The 16197-nt window shown below is 46.2% G+C and overlaps 1 protein-coding gene across 1 annotated transcript in view; it reads left to right on the forward strand.

Moving 5' to 3' along the window:
- Positions 1–9528: 9528 nt before the first annotated feature.
- Positions 9529–16197, forward strand: part of C1H1orf198 (chromosome 1 C1orf198 homolog) — a 31945-nt gene continuing 25276 nt past the window's right edge. Inside the window, exon 1 of the mRNA XM_075531928.1 lies at positions 9529–9891. Within this exon, the coding sequence (XP_075388043.1) occupies positions 9547–9891 (345 nt within the window). The 5' untranslated portion in view covers positions 9529–9546. The remainder of the gene's footprint in view (positions 9892–16197) is intronic.

Here is a 16197-nt window from a genome sequence, read left to right on the forward strand (position 1 = left end):
TGTTAATTGTCTAGTGCCATAATACCATAAGTAGGAGGCTTTAACCAGCTAAAGTTTATTTTCTCACAATTCAGAAGGCTAGAAGTTCTAACTCAGGGCACCAGCCCTAAGCTCAAGGCTGTGTCTTGCAGCTCTGAATGGAGGATCGTGTCTGATTTCAGCTTCCATTCCGAGGTAACTTGGTGAATATACAGTGTATGCTTTCTCTCTATTTGTCCTTGCTTACTCTGCTCTTTCACATCTCAGACAAGTTTGATTTAAGCCACACTCTGTGCTCATACTGTATAACTAACATACCAAAGAAATTCCATTCCAAAATAGGAGTATAACCATAGCTATATATATATATATATTTTTTTTTTAAAACCCACTGCCATCGGTCAATTTGAATATGTGCATCTCTCTGTATCAGAGTCATATCTACCACCTGGAAAAAATAAAGAGAATTACTATGAGACAAAAATGTCCCATTTTTGTATTTGTTAGGTTTCTCTCTTCGGCCTAAATCTCATCCTCGGTCCTTGGCTCCGTGCGAGAAAGATTTCACGCCGAAGCCGGGCTCGTGATCCAAGTGAATTTAATGAAAGTTCAAAGAAGCATCAGGTTTTACACGGCACCCATAGGATTCCTTTGACCTTGCGGCCTGGCAGAGACTGCTCCGGGACACGCAAGGATCTCTCTTCTCCCACGAAGACCACCACACCGCCCAAGCAAGACAAGACCAAGAGACCAAGAGCTCAAGAGCTCAAGAGCTCAAGAGCTCAAGAGCCCAAGAGCCCAAGAGCCCAAGGGCCCAAGAGGGCCCAAGAGGGCCTCTCCCTTCCGGTCCCTGCCTTTTCAAGGGTTCCCGGGGGAGGTGTGGTGAACGACCCCAGGTCGATTCCATTGGCTGAATTGCAATCACCCAGCCCAGGTGGGCTGCTCCAGGTGTAACGCCCATCAGGGCCCACCCGTGGGAAAATCCAGCTTTTGTCCTTTGCTGGCTCTCCTGGGCATGCGTAAATGGACTTCCCAATTCCCTAGGCTAAGCTACCTAACATATTCATAAAATTATAATGTATCTAGGGAAAGCACACACATTAGAAAATTTGTTATAAGTTAATATAATAATCACTAATTTATGATATTGCTACAAGCCTCCCACACAAATCCTCTATACCCACTAGAGCCCTGTCTCTCTGGAAAGGAAAATTCCCAAAAGTTCTTAGTGCTGAGCCAGAGCTTGAAGAAAGTGATGGCTATCTTTAGCACGGAGGAGAGGCATGCCCTCTGAAGGGGGGTGGGGTGGGGAATAAGCAGTGAGGAGAGACTCAGGTCTTGGAAAAGGATGGAAAGAGCCTGACTCTTAGATCTCAGCTCCAGAGCTGAGAGGTGAGAGAACAATGGCTCAATTCACAAGTTAACTAAAGCTCTTGAGTCATGAAATGACATAGGATAGTGTGACACTGAGCTAATAAAGTCATGTGATTTATTATATACCACAGACTTCAACAGACTGGGCTGAAAGGTAATGAGGGTCCTTCGCCCATACTGAAATTTCTACATTAATGTACCCTTATTTGCTACAAAACAGTGACATAAGAAAGCAACCCTTGTCTGTGCTCCTAGTGTCTTGGGGCTTGTGCACTCCATTGCTTCCATGACTAAGGTGGCTGAGAAGACCCCTGTGTGCACAAATAGTCCGTTGCTGTAGAGCAGGGATTCTTAAGCAGGGGGATTTCTCCCTCTCCCCACTCTCGGCCGGTGGACCAATAATATCTGGGAATTAGTTAAACATGAACATTTTGGGGCTCTACTGAATGCAAAATTCTCAGCACGAGGTCCAGAAGTCTGTGCTTTACCAGGTTTTTCTGGCATACTCAAATTTGGGAGCTATTGCTATAGGAGACGCCAAAAAAGAAACACACCAGTTGACAATTTAGTCTCCTTTCACCACTATCTTCTTCCTGCCTATTGTCTTCCCAAAGAATTCCTCAGGTCAGATGTTATTGTCAGGTGCCATCGAGTGGGTTCTGGCCCACAGCGACCTGATGCACAACAGAAGGCGGAGCGGCCCAGTCCTGCACCATCCTCACAGTTGTTCCTGGGCTTGAGCCCATTGTAGCAACCGCAGTGTCAGTCCCTCTCCTAGAGGGCTTCCTCTGTCTCACTGCCGCTCTGCAACATGATGTGCTTCTCCAGGAACTGACACATGTCCAAAGTATGTCAGGGACAGGCTCGCCATTTTTGCCTCATCCAAGCCAAATAGAAGTTGGCAAATTCTTTGGGGGTGAGGTCATCCTTAAAATGCACATTATATAATAATTATTTATAAACTATCAAGGGACCAGGGGTGGGATCAGGGAGGGAGGGGGATGGGGGAAAAAAAGGGAAACCGAGCTGATTCCAGGAACCCAAGTGGAAGGTGAATTATGAGAATGACGAGTGCAACGAATGTATAAGGGTGTTTTGCTCAATTGATGTATGTACAGACTGTGATAAGAGCTTTATGAGCCCCAATAAAAAGATTTTAAAAAATAAAATAAAATAAATGCACATTAAACATCTAAAAAATGTTGAAATGTCTAACTAGTAGAAAACAGTGAAATAGTGTTAAATGTCACAATCTCTGCCACCGAGGAGAGTCTCAATAATTGTCCATTTCTTCTTCGTAGGGAAATAGGATAAAACATTAGAGAATATGTATGAAAGGCTGTCAAAAGGAATAAAACCAAATATATCACTACTTAAAGTGAGAATGGTAGTTTCTGTTGTTGTTAAGTGTTATCATTCACTGCCAGGCTCTGCACCGTCCTCTTAAGCATTGTGATGTTTGAGCCCTGAGTTGCAGCCACTGTGTCAATCCATCTCCTTAAAGTTCTTCCTCTTTTTTGCTGCTCCTTTACCAAGCAGGATGTTGTCCAGGGACTAGTCTCCCTGACAACCAGTCTTGTCATCCTGGCTGTACTTTTTCAAGACAAACTTGTTTGCTCTTCTGGAAGCCCCGGGTTCTTTCAGTATTCTTTCCCAGCACAACATTCAGATATATCCATTGTTCTCAAGTCTTCCTTTTCAGTGTCCACCTTTCACATGCATATTTCCATAGCTTGGGTCCGCCACACCATAGTCTTTAAAATGACATCCTTGTTCTTCACCATTTGAAAAGGGCTTTATGCAGCAGATTTGCTTAATTCAATGGAGTGTTTGATTTCTTAACTGCTGCTTCCATGAGCAGTGAGTGTGAGTCCTATTAGAATGAAATTCTTGACAATTTCAATCTTTTCTCCATTGATCAGGATGCTGTACAGTTGTGTATTGTTTGCACCGAGTTGTAATTCATATTGAAGACTGCAGTCTTTGATCTTTGTCAGCAAGTGATTTAAGTCTTCCTTACGTTCAGCAAGCAAAACTGTGTCATCTGAATTTTGTGGGTGGTTAATACGCCTTCCTCCAATCCTGATACCAAATTCTTCATGTAGTCCAGCTTTTCAAACTGTTTGCTCAGCAGACAGATTGAATAAGTATGATGAGAGGATACACCTTGATGCACACTCTTACTGATTTTAAACCACTCAGTATTCATTTTTTCGGTTTGAATGACTGCCTCTCAGTCCATGTACAAGTTCGGCATGAGCACAATGAAAGTTCTGGAGTTCCTCTTCTTCTTAATGCTACCCATAGTTTGTTATGATCCACCCAGTCGAATGCCTTCACATAATCAGTAAAACACAAGTCAACATCTTTCTGGTATTCTCTGCTCTCAGCCAGGATCCATCTGATGTCAACAATGATCTCCCTCATTCCACATCCTCTTCTGAATCCAGTTCGAACTTCTGGTGGTTCTTTGTGGATGGACTGCTGCAACCATTGTTGAATGATCTTCAGCAAAATTTACTTACATGTGATACTAATGATATTGTTTGATAATTTCTGCATTCTGTTTGGTCACCTTTCTATTATAGGATACTAGTAAGAAAACCCAAACCAAACTCATTGCTCTTGAGTCAATTCAGACTTATAGTGACCCTGTAGGACAGGGTAGAACTGCCCCTGTGGGCTTCTGAGACTGTAACTCTTTATGGTAGTAGAAAGCCTCATCTTTTTCTTGCCAGACTGTCTGGTGGTTTAGATTTGCTGACTTTGTGTTTAGCTGTCCAACCCATAACCACTATGTCATGAGGGCACTGTGTTAGTCTGGATAGAGTAGGGGAACAAATCCACAGAAACTCATACATGTATAAGAGAGAGTTTTATATAAAGGGTAAGTGTACATTCAGAAAGCATTCCAACCCCGTGCAGTCCGAGCCCTAAGTCTGACTTAGCTCATATGTCTGACATCAATCTACAAAGTTCTCCTCAAACTCGCAAAACACACACAATGATGCTGCATGCAGAGGGATCACAGGTCAATGGGTAGAAAGTCTTTGAATCCAGTGGTGGTGTAAGCATCCCAGCACTGGCAGGGGTCTTCACATGGCTTCTCCAGCACCCAAATCTGTGGGTCAGGCTGGAGGCTTCTCCTGATTCATCTGGTGGTAGGAGCTGAAGAATTCCAAATTGGCTAAATCAGGATAATGACCTGGATGCACGACTGAGAAAGTCAACTTTGCCAGAACAAGCATGCACATTTATTGGTTACAAGGCACACTTCCGGGGAAATTTCTCTTTCAGTTGATTGGCTATTCATATCAGATCACAAAATGGAGAAGGATTACATAATATCTCTCAAAACATTGAGAATTGTGGTCTACCCAAGTTGACACATAACCATGCTACTAAAAGAATAATAATAAAAATCATATGACATTTACTCAATAGTCAATGAAGCCCTTATTTTCAACCAGGCCTTACTATGACCAAAAAATTAACAGGATAATGCTCCTGCAATTCTGGTGGGAATGCAAGAACACCTCTAAGAAAAATAACTGTTTCCCTAGTTTCTATGAAAAGCATTCCAGGCACGAACAACTTCTGAACACTTGAATTTGCGTTATTTAGACTATATGGAATACAATTAAGATCTTAAGGAACTGGAAGATAGATTTCCCATCACCCACAGATCTATTAAAAGTAGCTATATTCTTTCTGTTTTCAAGACATTTTTATCTCTCATTTATGAATAATTTCTTTTAGAAGGATTAGCACAAAGTTAGTTTCTATGAGGCAGAAACCAAAGATATCCCAAATGTCCAAACCACTGTACCACTCCATCATCTGTGACATCAACTCCTCTTCTTCCCTCCACTATAGGCCTCCCCTCCTTTGGCCACCATAATTCACTGCAACATCTCACAAACCATCAAAGAAATGGCTTATGTTTATGGAGGCTGGGAAGCACCAAATCTGTTGGTTAGGCATCAATCTGGCGGATCCTCCTGACTCACACGGTTGCAGGAAATAACAAAACTAAATCGATAAGTAAGACAACAATTCATACGTACGGCCAGGAATCAGATAAGATGATAAGCTGCTGGTTCAAGCCCTCAAAACCAGAGGTCTGGTGATGATGAGCCAGATGTAGGATCCAGAACAAGCGAGAGTGTTGCCGGAGCATTCACAGACACATAGTGGATGCAAACCACACACTCAGAGGAACGCTCCTTACTTGAGCAAGACAGCACAAGGGTATAAAAGGTAGTGACTGGGATAAGGGCAGAGGCTTGAGTTTCACAGTCTACTAAGGTTGTGACTCAAGATGCAGTTCACCCTAAGCCTGCCTCACAAACAATCCAGACGGCTCATTCCAAAAGGGACCGCAACCACAGGCGTACAGAGGGAAGCCTTTACAGCACATCACAGACAGAAAGGGCATGGACAACCCGAGCTAGAAAGGCCTCTGGTTCTTTTCACCGTTACGTTTTTCATACTTGAAGAATTAACTTGCCACTCCCAATCATTTTCCTAGCTTAAAATTCACTCATCCTCATGCTTAACAAAGAGAAGCAACTAGCTCAATAAGTGTTTTAAGAATAAAGGAATGCTCTTTGGAGACTCTAAATTTTTGGACTATTTCAATGAAATCAGACATGATGTAATTACCTCTTCGTTTTGTAAATCAATATCTATTGGCTAAATAAAAATCACAGAGAGGTAAGAGGAGCTTATCATTCAAACTATTGCTTAGGGAGATGATTAGTTCTAGATACATCCCACTCTTTTACCTTACTGAATATTCGAAGTTTGGTTGTTTTTTATTTCTTCTCATGGAGTGCATTTATCCAATTTTTCTAATTCCCATCAAGTCATCTGTTTGGGTCACTTGATTCCCCTGAGTTTTTTCTAATAATCTTGAAGAATTTTTCTTGTAATTACCCCATATCATCCAGATAGTAGACTTTACATACTTTGGTCAATGTCCCTGAATTATCTCATGTTTATATTATTTTGCAAACATCCCTGACAATAAATTATATGTGATCCAAAATACTCAGTAAAGTTTGTGCTTTTTTTTTAAACAATTTATTGGGGCTCATACAATTCTTATCACAGTTCATACATATACATACATCAATTGTATAAATCACATCTGTACAGTCTTTGCCCTAATCATTTTTTTCTCCTCTTTTCTTTTTTTAAATTTTATTAGGGACTCATACAACTCTTATCACCATCCATACATATACATACATCAATTGTATAAAGCATATCCATACATTCCCTGCCCCAGTCATTCTCAAGGCATTTGCTCTCCACCCAAGCCCCTTGCATCAGGTCCTCTTTTTTTTCCCCCTCCCTCCCCTTTCCCCCCTCCCTCATGTGCCCCTGGTAATTTATACATCGTTATTTTGTCATATGTTGCCCTATCCGGAGTCTCCCTTCCCCCCTTCTCTGCTGTCCCTCTCCCAGGGAAGAGGTCACATGTGGATCCTTGTAATCAGTTCCCCCTTTCCAACCCACTCACCCTTCACTCTCCCAGCATCGTCCCTCACACCCTTGGTCCTGAAGGTATCATCCACCCTGGATTCCCTGTACCTCCAGCCCTCATATGTACCAGTGTACAGCCTCTGTCCTATCTAGCCCTGCAAGGTAGAATTCGGATCATGGTAGTTGGGGGGAGGAAGCATCCAGGATCTGGGGGAAAACTGTGTTCTTCATCGGTACTACCTCACACCCTAATTAACCCATCTCCTCTCCTAAACCCCTCTATGAGGGGATCTCCATTGGCCGACACTTGGGCCTTGGGTCTCCACTCTGCACTTCCCCCTTCATTTAATATGGTATATATATATATACATATACATATACATATATACATATACACATATATACACATACATACACACACTTATATCTTTTTTTTGCATGATGCCTTATACCTGGTCCCTTGGCACCTCGTGATCACACTGGCCGGTGTGCTTCTTCCATGTGGGCTTTTTTGCTTCTGAGCTAGATGGCCGCTTGTTCACCTTCAAGCCTTTAAGACCCCAGACACTATCTCTTTTGATAGCCGGGCACCATCAGCTTTCTTCACCACATTTGCTTATGCAATCATTTGTCTTCAGCGATCCTATCATGGAGGTGTGCAGTCAATGATATGATTTTTTGTTCTTTGATGCCTGGTAACTGATCCCTTCCATGTGGACTTTGTTGCTTCTGAGCTAGATGGCCGCTTGTTTATCTTCAAGCCTTTAAGACCCCAGTCACTATCTCTTTTGATAGCCAGGCACCATCAGCTTTCTTCACCACATTTACTTGTTCACCCACTTTGGCTCCAGCCGTTGTGTCGGGAGAGTGAGCATCATAGAGTTCCAATTTAATAAAAGAAGGTATTCATGCATTGAGGGAATGTTTGAGTAGAGGCCCAAGGTCCTTCCGCCACCTTAATACCTTAATACTTGACCTATAAATATAGACACATAGATCTATTTCCCCATCCTCCTATATATATTTGCATGTACATGTCTTTGTCTAGACCTCCATGAATGCCCTTTGACTCCTAGCTCTTTCCTCCATCTCCCTTGACTTTAAGTTTGTGCTTTTTTGAAAGCAGTAGTTATATTTACAAATATAGCTTTGAAAATAGCATCGGACTAAGATTTTAATAACATACAAGGCTTCACATGCAAATTTCAAAGCAAGTTTGAAGATAGGGAGTTTATAAGACTGAAGGGAACTGAATTGGGACTTGCCCAATGGCTACCATAAATTATTCTAATAACATTGTTGATATTATCTTTTATTTTATTCTGTAACATACCACACTTATGATATATGTATATATGATATACCATATATAGTAGTATAATTTTTAAATTTCTGCATATAAAGACCATCATCTCACATTTAAAAAAACTTTGCAAATTATTTTCCATTTTGGAATTTATCTAAGTATTACGTAAGAGGTAAAGACCCTAAGGAAGAGAGGAAATGCCTTCTATTTGTTCCTTTGTTATAAAGAGTGGGCACTTCTCACCTGACTGTTGTCTATTGTCAGGCCTGTGTTAAACCAGATAAGCAGTTGGGGTGATGCATGATTTTAATTTTATGTTTTAAAATAAATGCACCTTGGTGCTGGGTGCCATGCAGGACATTCCCACACCCAGGGACCCCAAGTCTCTATGATATACCAGTGGTGCTGCCAACACTCCTCATTGTTTGGACAGCATTTCTGGTTGATTGAAAACCAATGCCCCTTATTTGTTTGCAAATACGAAGCTGGTGAGTTTTGGTGATTTCTTGAAGTTTCTAAGTAAACATTGTTCGGGGAGCAGAGACTGGCCCTATGACCTGCTTGGGAAAACCTCATTGCTGGTCTGGGATGCATGGTGCTGTCGGAAGTCATTTGTGTCCTCTGTCCTGCTGCTATCACTCCTTGACTAGAGAGCCTGTTAACTACTTGATGCTTCATTTACTCCTCTGGTCCCCACCCCCCTCTCCAGTCCCCTCAGTAAGTCTGGGAATTAATTTTCTATTATCAGCATAAACCAAATGTTAGTTCAGGCATTCCCATGGCGTCGCCCTGCGCAAGGCCACCCCCTCCTCAGATTGCAATCGCTGCCAGGACCCCCGCCACCTTCTTGGACCGGTTCAAGAAACCCAATGCAAGAAGGCCCCGGACAGGAGTAGCTCGGCGGGCGACTCAGTCCCGAAATGTGGGTTCTGCAAACATCACGTTTGAGAGGCAAGTTTCCTTTGTCAAGCAAGTGACCACGTGGCAGCATGGCGAACACCCCGGGACCGCTCCCACAATGGCCCGCCATAATCAACCTCGGGAGTGCTGTACCCCGCAGGGGGAGCGGCAGCCACCCCCAGAGAAAGCTTGGGTAGGACCCGGCCGGGAGCCGAGGGGGTCCGCAAAGCGGGGGGACGGGGCAGCGGGAAAGGGACGCAGCGGCGCCGGGAAGGCGGAGAGCAGAGACCCGGCTCTGGGCTGGGAGGAGTGGGGAGGCGCGCGGGCGGCTCGGGAAGGTGGGAGTCGGCGGGAGAGGGGCGGGGCTTCGGGGGGCGGGGCCTCGAGGAGGAGGCGGGGAGAGGACGGAGAAGCCGGGGGCGGGGCGAGTGGGCAGGGCCTGGCGGGGTGGGGCGGGGCGAGAGCTGCGCGGTGGCGGGCGAGGCAGGGTCCCGGCCATGGCCTCCATGGCGGCGGCGATCGCGGCCTCGCGCTCGGCCGTCATGAACGCGAACCGGCCTCTGGACGACAAGGAGAGGAAGCGCTTCACCTACTTCTCGTCGCTGAGCCCCATGGCCAGGAAGATCATGCAGGACAAGGAGAAGATCCGCGAGAAGTACGGGCCCGAGTGGGAGCGGCTGCCCCCTGCGCAGCAGGACGAGATCATCGACCGACACCTGGTGGCCCCGCACGTCCAGGCCCGCTACGCGGCTCACCGCGCCGGGACCCCGGACCCCGCGCCCGCCGGCCTACCCGGCTCGCGCGGGCCCACGGGTCAGAAGATCGTGCACTTCGGGGACGAGGTGGGCGCGGGGACCCCGGGGCTGGAAGGAGTGAGGGTGGGGGAGGGGCGTCCCGGAGCCGGAGGTGGGCTGACACCCCCGCCCCGCGCGCCCCGATACCAGAGTGGGCTCTTAGAGACCCTTGGTCTGGACCTGAACCTGCCCCACTGTAGTGACCCGGTAGCCAGAGACTTGCCAGGAGTGGGAGGCGGCTGCTGGTCAGAGGAGCCAGCCCAAAGTGGAAAGAGCCAAGCCTTTTAAGCCACACGCACGCGTGCATTCTAACACAGCTCCAGTAGTCTGAGTGGTCCGAGTGACTTCAACACAGCCTCAATTAGCCCCTGTGTAGAGCGAGCAGAATAGTAGTCCGCCCACAGGGTTGTTGAGAGCAGAGGGAGTTAGTTCTTGGGTGCCTGGTCCTTCCTGAGTTTAGAAGGGAAAGGCAAACCCCTCGGTCAACTCCTGAGCATCCACACTGCACTTCGCCTTGAGGGTCCGCCCTGAAACAGGAAGGCATGGAAAGTGCAGGTGAGGTGTGACAAGCCTCGGAGACAGGGGTGTATGCAGGTATGTGGTGTGGACGCCGTGAGGATGACACTGACCCAGAAACATAAAAAGGCTGCCACAATTGCAAAGGCCGCAGGGGTTTGCACTGGTCCCAAGCTTTGGTCTCGTTAATCTTGGGAACCTGTTCAACCAACAGTGCTACTTTGGTGCCATGACCAAAGTGACTCTTTGGCCATTCGAACTAAACCCTGATGATGGAGGGCAGAGGCCAGAGGAGTGAAGTGTGGGAACAGGACACCTGCCTACTGCTCAAGCTAAGACTGGAGCGAGAGGCAGCTGGGCGTGGAGTGTGTCAGAGGAAGTTGACCGTTGAAGTAAGAAATGATGTGTAAATAAATGAATTTAAGAGTCATGAAGTTAAGGTTTAAATTGGTTTAAACGTATTTTCTGAGTTGAGCGTGCTGAGATGTTAATACAAAAAGTTTGTGTTACTCAAGCTTCCTTGGATGTGAGGGAGTGTGAAAGGGCAGACATACACCGCAAACATTGCCTCATTCTGCCTGAATTAAGATGCAATTCTCTGCTGGGATTTAAACTCTGAAAGACTTGCTGGAAAAACAAGGGTCAGGTAAACTGGAAAGTTTTAAGGTATATTCTTATTGTTGAGAGGTTTCAGAGCATAAGCGTGTCTACCTATAGGGACATGTATAGTATCCATCTCCGATGAGCTAAGGGGCCTCTGCTGAAGATACATGAAAAAAATAAATGAGAGTAAAGACCTGTTAGTTCCTATAAATGTTGGAATGTGATCATCATGTTACGTGTCTTGGTGTCTGCCACAACGTATGTACACATCTGCTTCTAATAAAAAAAACCAATGCTATGTAAGAACCTGATATTGCCAATATGGTAAAAATAAAAAGGGCTTAGTGGCACAGGGGATTCAGCACAGGGTTGCTAACTGAAAGGTCACTGGTTCAAACCCACCAGCTGCTTCATCAGAGAAAGATAATGCTTTCAATTCCCATAAAAAGTTAGTCTCGAAAACCTACAGGAGCCATTCTACCCTGTTCTATAGGGTGGCCATCAACTCGATGGCAGTTTGGTTTGAGTTTTTGAGTGGTCCTCAGTAAGTGCCAGAGCAAGCTGAGGTTGTGAGTCCAGGGTGACTTAAAGGCAGACTGACAGCACTTCGTGCTCCTCTGCAAGGAGCAAACCGACCTTGTTTCCCAGAGTTGACACTTGGCTGCAAATCTGCGACTAAACCCCAGCTGTATCTGCCCAGCCTCAGCACACACAGGCAGACAAGACTCGGAATTTTAGGAGGGTGTGCCTGGCACGTAGGGTTGCTGCCTGCCACATCTGAATGGCACCCACACCCACTGTCATCAAGTCAATTTTCATTCACAGCAACCCTAGTAGATAGGGTTTCCTAGGCTGCGTATCTTTTACCGAAAGAGCGTCATCTTTCTCCCTTGGAGCAGCTGATGGATTTGAACCACCAACCTTGCAGTTAGCCATCCAACACTCACCTGACAGCACTTCTCTTAACTCACTGCTGTCAAGGCGATTTCCACTCACAGGACAGGGTGGGAGGGCAGCTCCGTAGTAGTTGGACAAAACCAACTGCCATCAAGTTAATTTCCACTCTTCCTGACCCTGTGTCGGGTTTCTGGGGCTGTAAATATAATGGCAGGAGACAGCCTCATCTTTCCCCCGCATTGGGTTTGTCCCAAATGGCGCTAGCCTAGTTTGACTAGGACAGTCTGTCCCTTCCTGTGTGATGTTTCTCCTGATTGGTCTCAGGGGCCTGCATGGAATATCAAGTGTTGGAGCATGCATTCCAGGCTAGCTCATGCCTTGTGGCGCTAAAACCTATCAGCATGCTTGACCCCAATGGCCACAAACAGACCGCAGCCCCAGCACAGTGTCTGACCTTAGATGAAAGCAGGGGAGGTTCTGGCCAGCCTATAGAATCTACAGGGTAGATGGAAGACCCCTGGGAATACTGGTTTCCAGGGGAGTCTGTGCCTTGTTGGCCTTTAGGCAGTCTTAGATTGGAATTCTGGCTCCAGCATTTACTGATCTCCAGACCATAGCAAATTGCTAACCTCTCCAACTTTCATTGGTCTCACTTCTAAAGTGGAAATCCCCCAGCAGGATGATGGCAGCGAATACGTCCGTGAAAGGCTGCTGATGGCAGGGGTAGGAGTAGCTCGTCTTCCCATTTTCACTTGGGACATTAACCGTGGTGCAGTAAATAAACTGCTACTGTTGCTAAACTGGATGTAGAGTTACCCATTTGTGAAGCAGTCCCGGGCCCAGCACGTCCCCAGCTGTACCCCTGGGAGCATGTACTTGAAACCTCAGTCTGCTCTGTCCAGTGTCTGGACTTGATACGGCAGTCTCTTATCAGTGGTCACATGAGCCTCAGACTGTGCCTTGGTTCAGCTACTCAGAAGACAGCTGCCTGTTTCTTTGAATCCTCTTCCCCTTCCCCACCCCCAGTGACATTTTGTATCTCACACAGTCCTATGGTCCATCAGATTATGCAAATAGAGTGTTACCAAGTGGGGACCTATGGATGTATTGGACCTGTGGATGTATTGGACCTATGGATGTATTGGACCTATGGATGTATTGGACCTGTGGATGTATTCCATGAGCAAATGAGTAGAAATGTAACGGTGAGATAACATAGAGCCTTTTTGGTTTTTCTGGGGGAAAAAAGAACCCCCTCAGCATGTCTTAAACAGAAAGAACTCAAGAAGAAATTCAAGCCTCGAATCACAATCTTGCAAGATTCTATGGGTGAAATGTTGTATGATGAAGGAATCATCACGAGAAGATGGGAAGAATACAGTCACCGTAGGTTGGCATTGTATGTCTGTACCATATTTTATTTATGGTAGGCACTTACACTGCTTCTAGATTTTTGCTAATGTGACTAGTGCTTCAAGGACGTGGATTTGCATGGGGCTGTGTTCCTCCTGTACTCTCCATAAAATATACAACTGCTGGAATTGCTGGGTCATGTGGCAGCTTAACGCTAGGCTTTTTTTTTAAACTAACACTTCTTTATATATGTTTTAAAAATAATTTTATTGGGGGCTTTGACAACTCTCGTTACAATCCATACATCAATTGTATCCGACATATTCGTACATATATTCCATCATTCTTTTCTAGACATTTACTTTCCACTGAGTCTGATTGCTCTAGAAGGCTGATAGCCTTCAGGGAGATGACCTCCAACCAGCTGACCTCTGAGTGTACCACCATTGAATATGTGTTGCATGCAGCGTCTTAGGTTTGGCATATATTTGGGGGACACCCTGGGGAAAAACCCTTCTGCATCCCACATCACAGCTGGGCCATTCTACATTCCCACCAGCAATGGACGAGGGTTTCGATTTCCCCGCATCTCTGCCAACACTTGCTATTTTCCATTTTTTAAATCTTAGTCATTCTAGTGTCGGGGAAATTGTTACAAAGCTGAATTTTAGGAAGGTTTATGACTATGTCACATTCTTGTTCTCTGCACCCCCAAACACCTTGCTGTGAATTTATTAGGTTCTGAGCTAAGCATTGGCCTGCGAACCACAAGGTCAGCAGTTCAAACCCACCAGTCACTCCAAAGGAGGAAAATGTCTGCTCCTGAAAGATGGACAGTTTCAAAAACTGTACTCTGCCCTCCAGGGTCTCTGTGACTGTGAAGCCACTCAGTGGTCTTGAGTTTGGTTTGGGGTAGATTGCAGGGAGTTAGGGATTTTCTCTGATTGCCTGTTTTGCTCATCATAAGCTGACCCAGGGACCTGGGGCAGCCTGTTCTTTCTTCTCTCTCTCTCTCTCTCTCTCTCTCTCTCTCTCTCTCTCTCTCTCTCTCTCTCTCTCTCTCTCTCTCTCTCTCTCTCTCTCTTTTGTATAGACCTACTTGGCCACTTTTGTTTTTCATAAACTAGGCAGAGCTGAACAGAAGTCATGAGTCCATCTGCCAGTCCACAGTGGCCCTGATCTGGATCTGGCTTGATGTTGGTTGAGGAGTTTTAAGACCTTGGAGCTAGACAGCGGTGCCTCTCTTCAATGGTCCCCCTCCAGCAGAGAGAAGTCTCTTGGTGCCTCCTGCTCCAGCTTCCCTTGTTGCCTGTAAACCTGGCAGCTTTCGGAGTCCTTTCAGCTCTAACCTTCTCCTTGGGGCCTTGGGACCTGAGCTCCACCCTCCCTGAAGCCCACCCTTTCATCTTTGGCAGACCTTTTACAGGGCTGCTTCCACCCACCCCACTGCTCGCTTGGCCCTCTGCCTTTCCTGGGTGCTCTGCGGAGTCCTTCCACGTGAACCTAGTGAACCTAGCCCTTTCTTTTGAAGGAAACAAAAAGGAAGTTTGGGTGTTGCTTTTTAGTATTTTGGATTTTTTTTTCTGAGAACGCAGTCGGGAAAATACAGGTGCTTTTCAGGGACGATGGATGGTCTCCGGCATGCTGCTTCCCTTCAACCTGGGTCAGGCCAAGACTCTGGGCAGGAGTTAAGAATGGGGACCTGCATTCCAATACAGTTCTCAGTGGCTAGTGGAGGAGGCTGCCTGTCCTCCCTCCTCCTTGGCTCTCCTTTCATTTGAGGTCTCTCTGGCCCAGAGCAGTACTTGGCCTGGCTCCAGTCTCAGTCAGTGGTGAGAAGGGTGCTAAACAGGATTGGAGCCTCTCCCTCTCCAGGTTCCTGGCAGGGCTGCCCAGGAGCAGGCCTTGAAGACCAATGGAATGACTTGCTCACTCTTGAGCAAGGAGGGCGGGACAGAACTGTGACGCATGTTTGCCGGGGTAGCTTTATATTGAATTAGTAGGAGCCACTTACATTCCTACCAAGAGATTCCCATGACCTGTTGTGTGGACTCAGAGCAGCCCTATAGGAGAGAGTACAAACTGGCCGATTCGCTTCCAGGACAGTAATCTTTTAAATTTTTTTGTTTCACAACATTGGAAGCCAATCGGCTTCCTGTGTTCATCATTCAGTTCTGCTTTCCCTTCTATCCTCGTCTCTTTTAACCTTCTGAGATTTGTGCCAGCAAAGCTGCCCTTTCGATCTAGGATACTTGACGGTTTTGAGCAGTGCATACGTCCCTGGTGGCGTATTCATCCTCTAGACGTGTCTGTTGCTTGGTTGCAAGTTGAGCCATGGGGATGATTTCAGTTCTAAGTATCAAGGTTGTCCAAGGGACACAACCTGGGGGGTTCCTCCAATCTCTGTCGGATCTGTAATTCTGGTCCTTTTTGATGATTTGGAATTGTGTTCTACTTTTTCTCTCACTCTACCAGGACTTTCTACTCGGAGCCCTTTCAGAGCACTTCATCGTGAGTGGTAGCAGGGCACCATCTAGTTCTTCTGGTCTTAGGTCTGTTGGACTGTCTCCGTGCATATTTGATTCCTTTGCTCCGGAGAGGGAGAGAATAGTTGTTACAACTTTGATGGCTGTTTGCAAGACTTGAAGACTCCAGGTGCTGATGTCCTCTGAGACGATGGTCCAGTGAATCACCCCCGCCAGGTGTTTGCTTCTGGCTAAGACGTTTATATACACCGGCCCGCTGATAAACATGGATATATTTAGAGCACATACAAATATATTTGGAGGAGTATCATCTGCCAAACATATGTGGTCATGAGTATGCACAGTGCTCATCCGGCCGGTCTGCTTGTCCAAAGCTGTAACCTTGATGGCAGCAGAGCTGCCATATCTTCCTCCCGTGGAGCAGTTGTTGGGGTTGAACTTCAAGCCTTTCGGTTAGCAATGGGTGCCTAACTCCCGCTCCACCGGGGTTCTAGAGACT

This window comes from Tenrec ecaudatus, chromosome 1 (assembly GCF_050624435.1).
Source record: "Tenrec ecaudatus isolate mTenEca1 chromosome 1, mTenEca1.hap1, whole genome shotgun sequence".
In the NCBI taxonomy this organism is placed as follows: domain Eukaryota; kingdom Metazoa; phylum Chordata; class Mammalia; order Afrosoricida; family Tenrecidae; genus Tenrec; species Tenrec ecaudatus.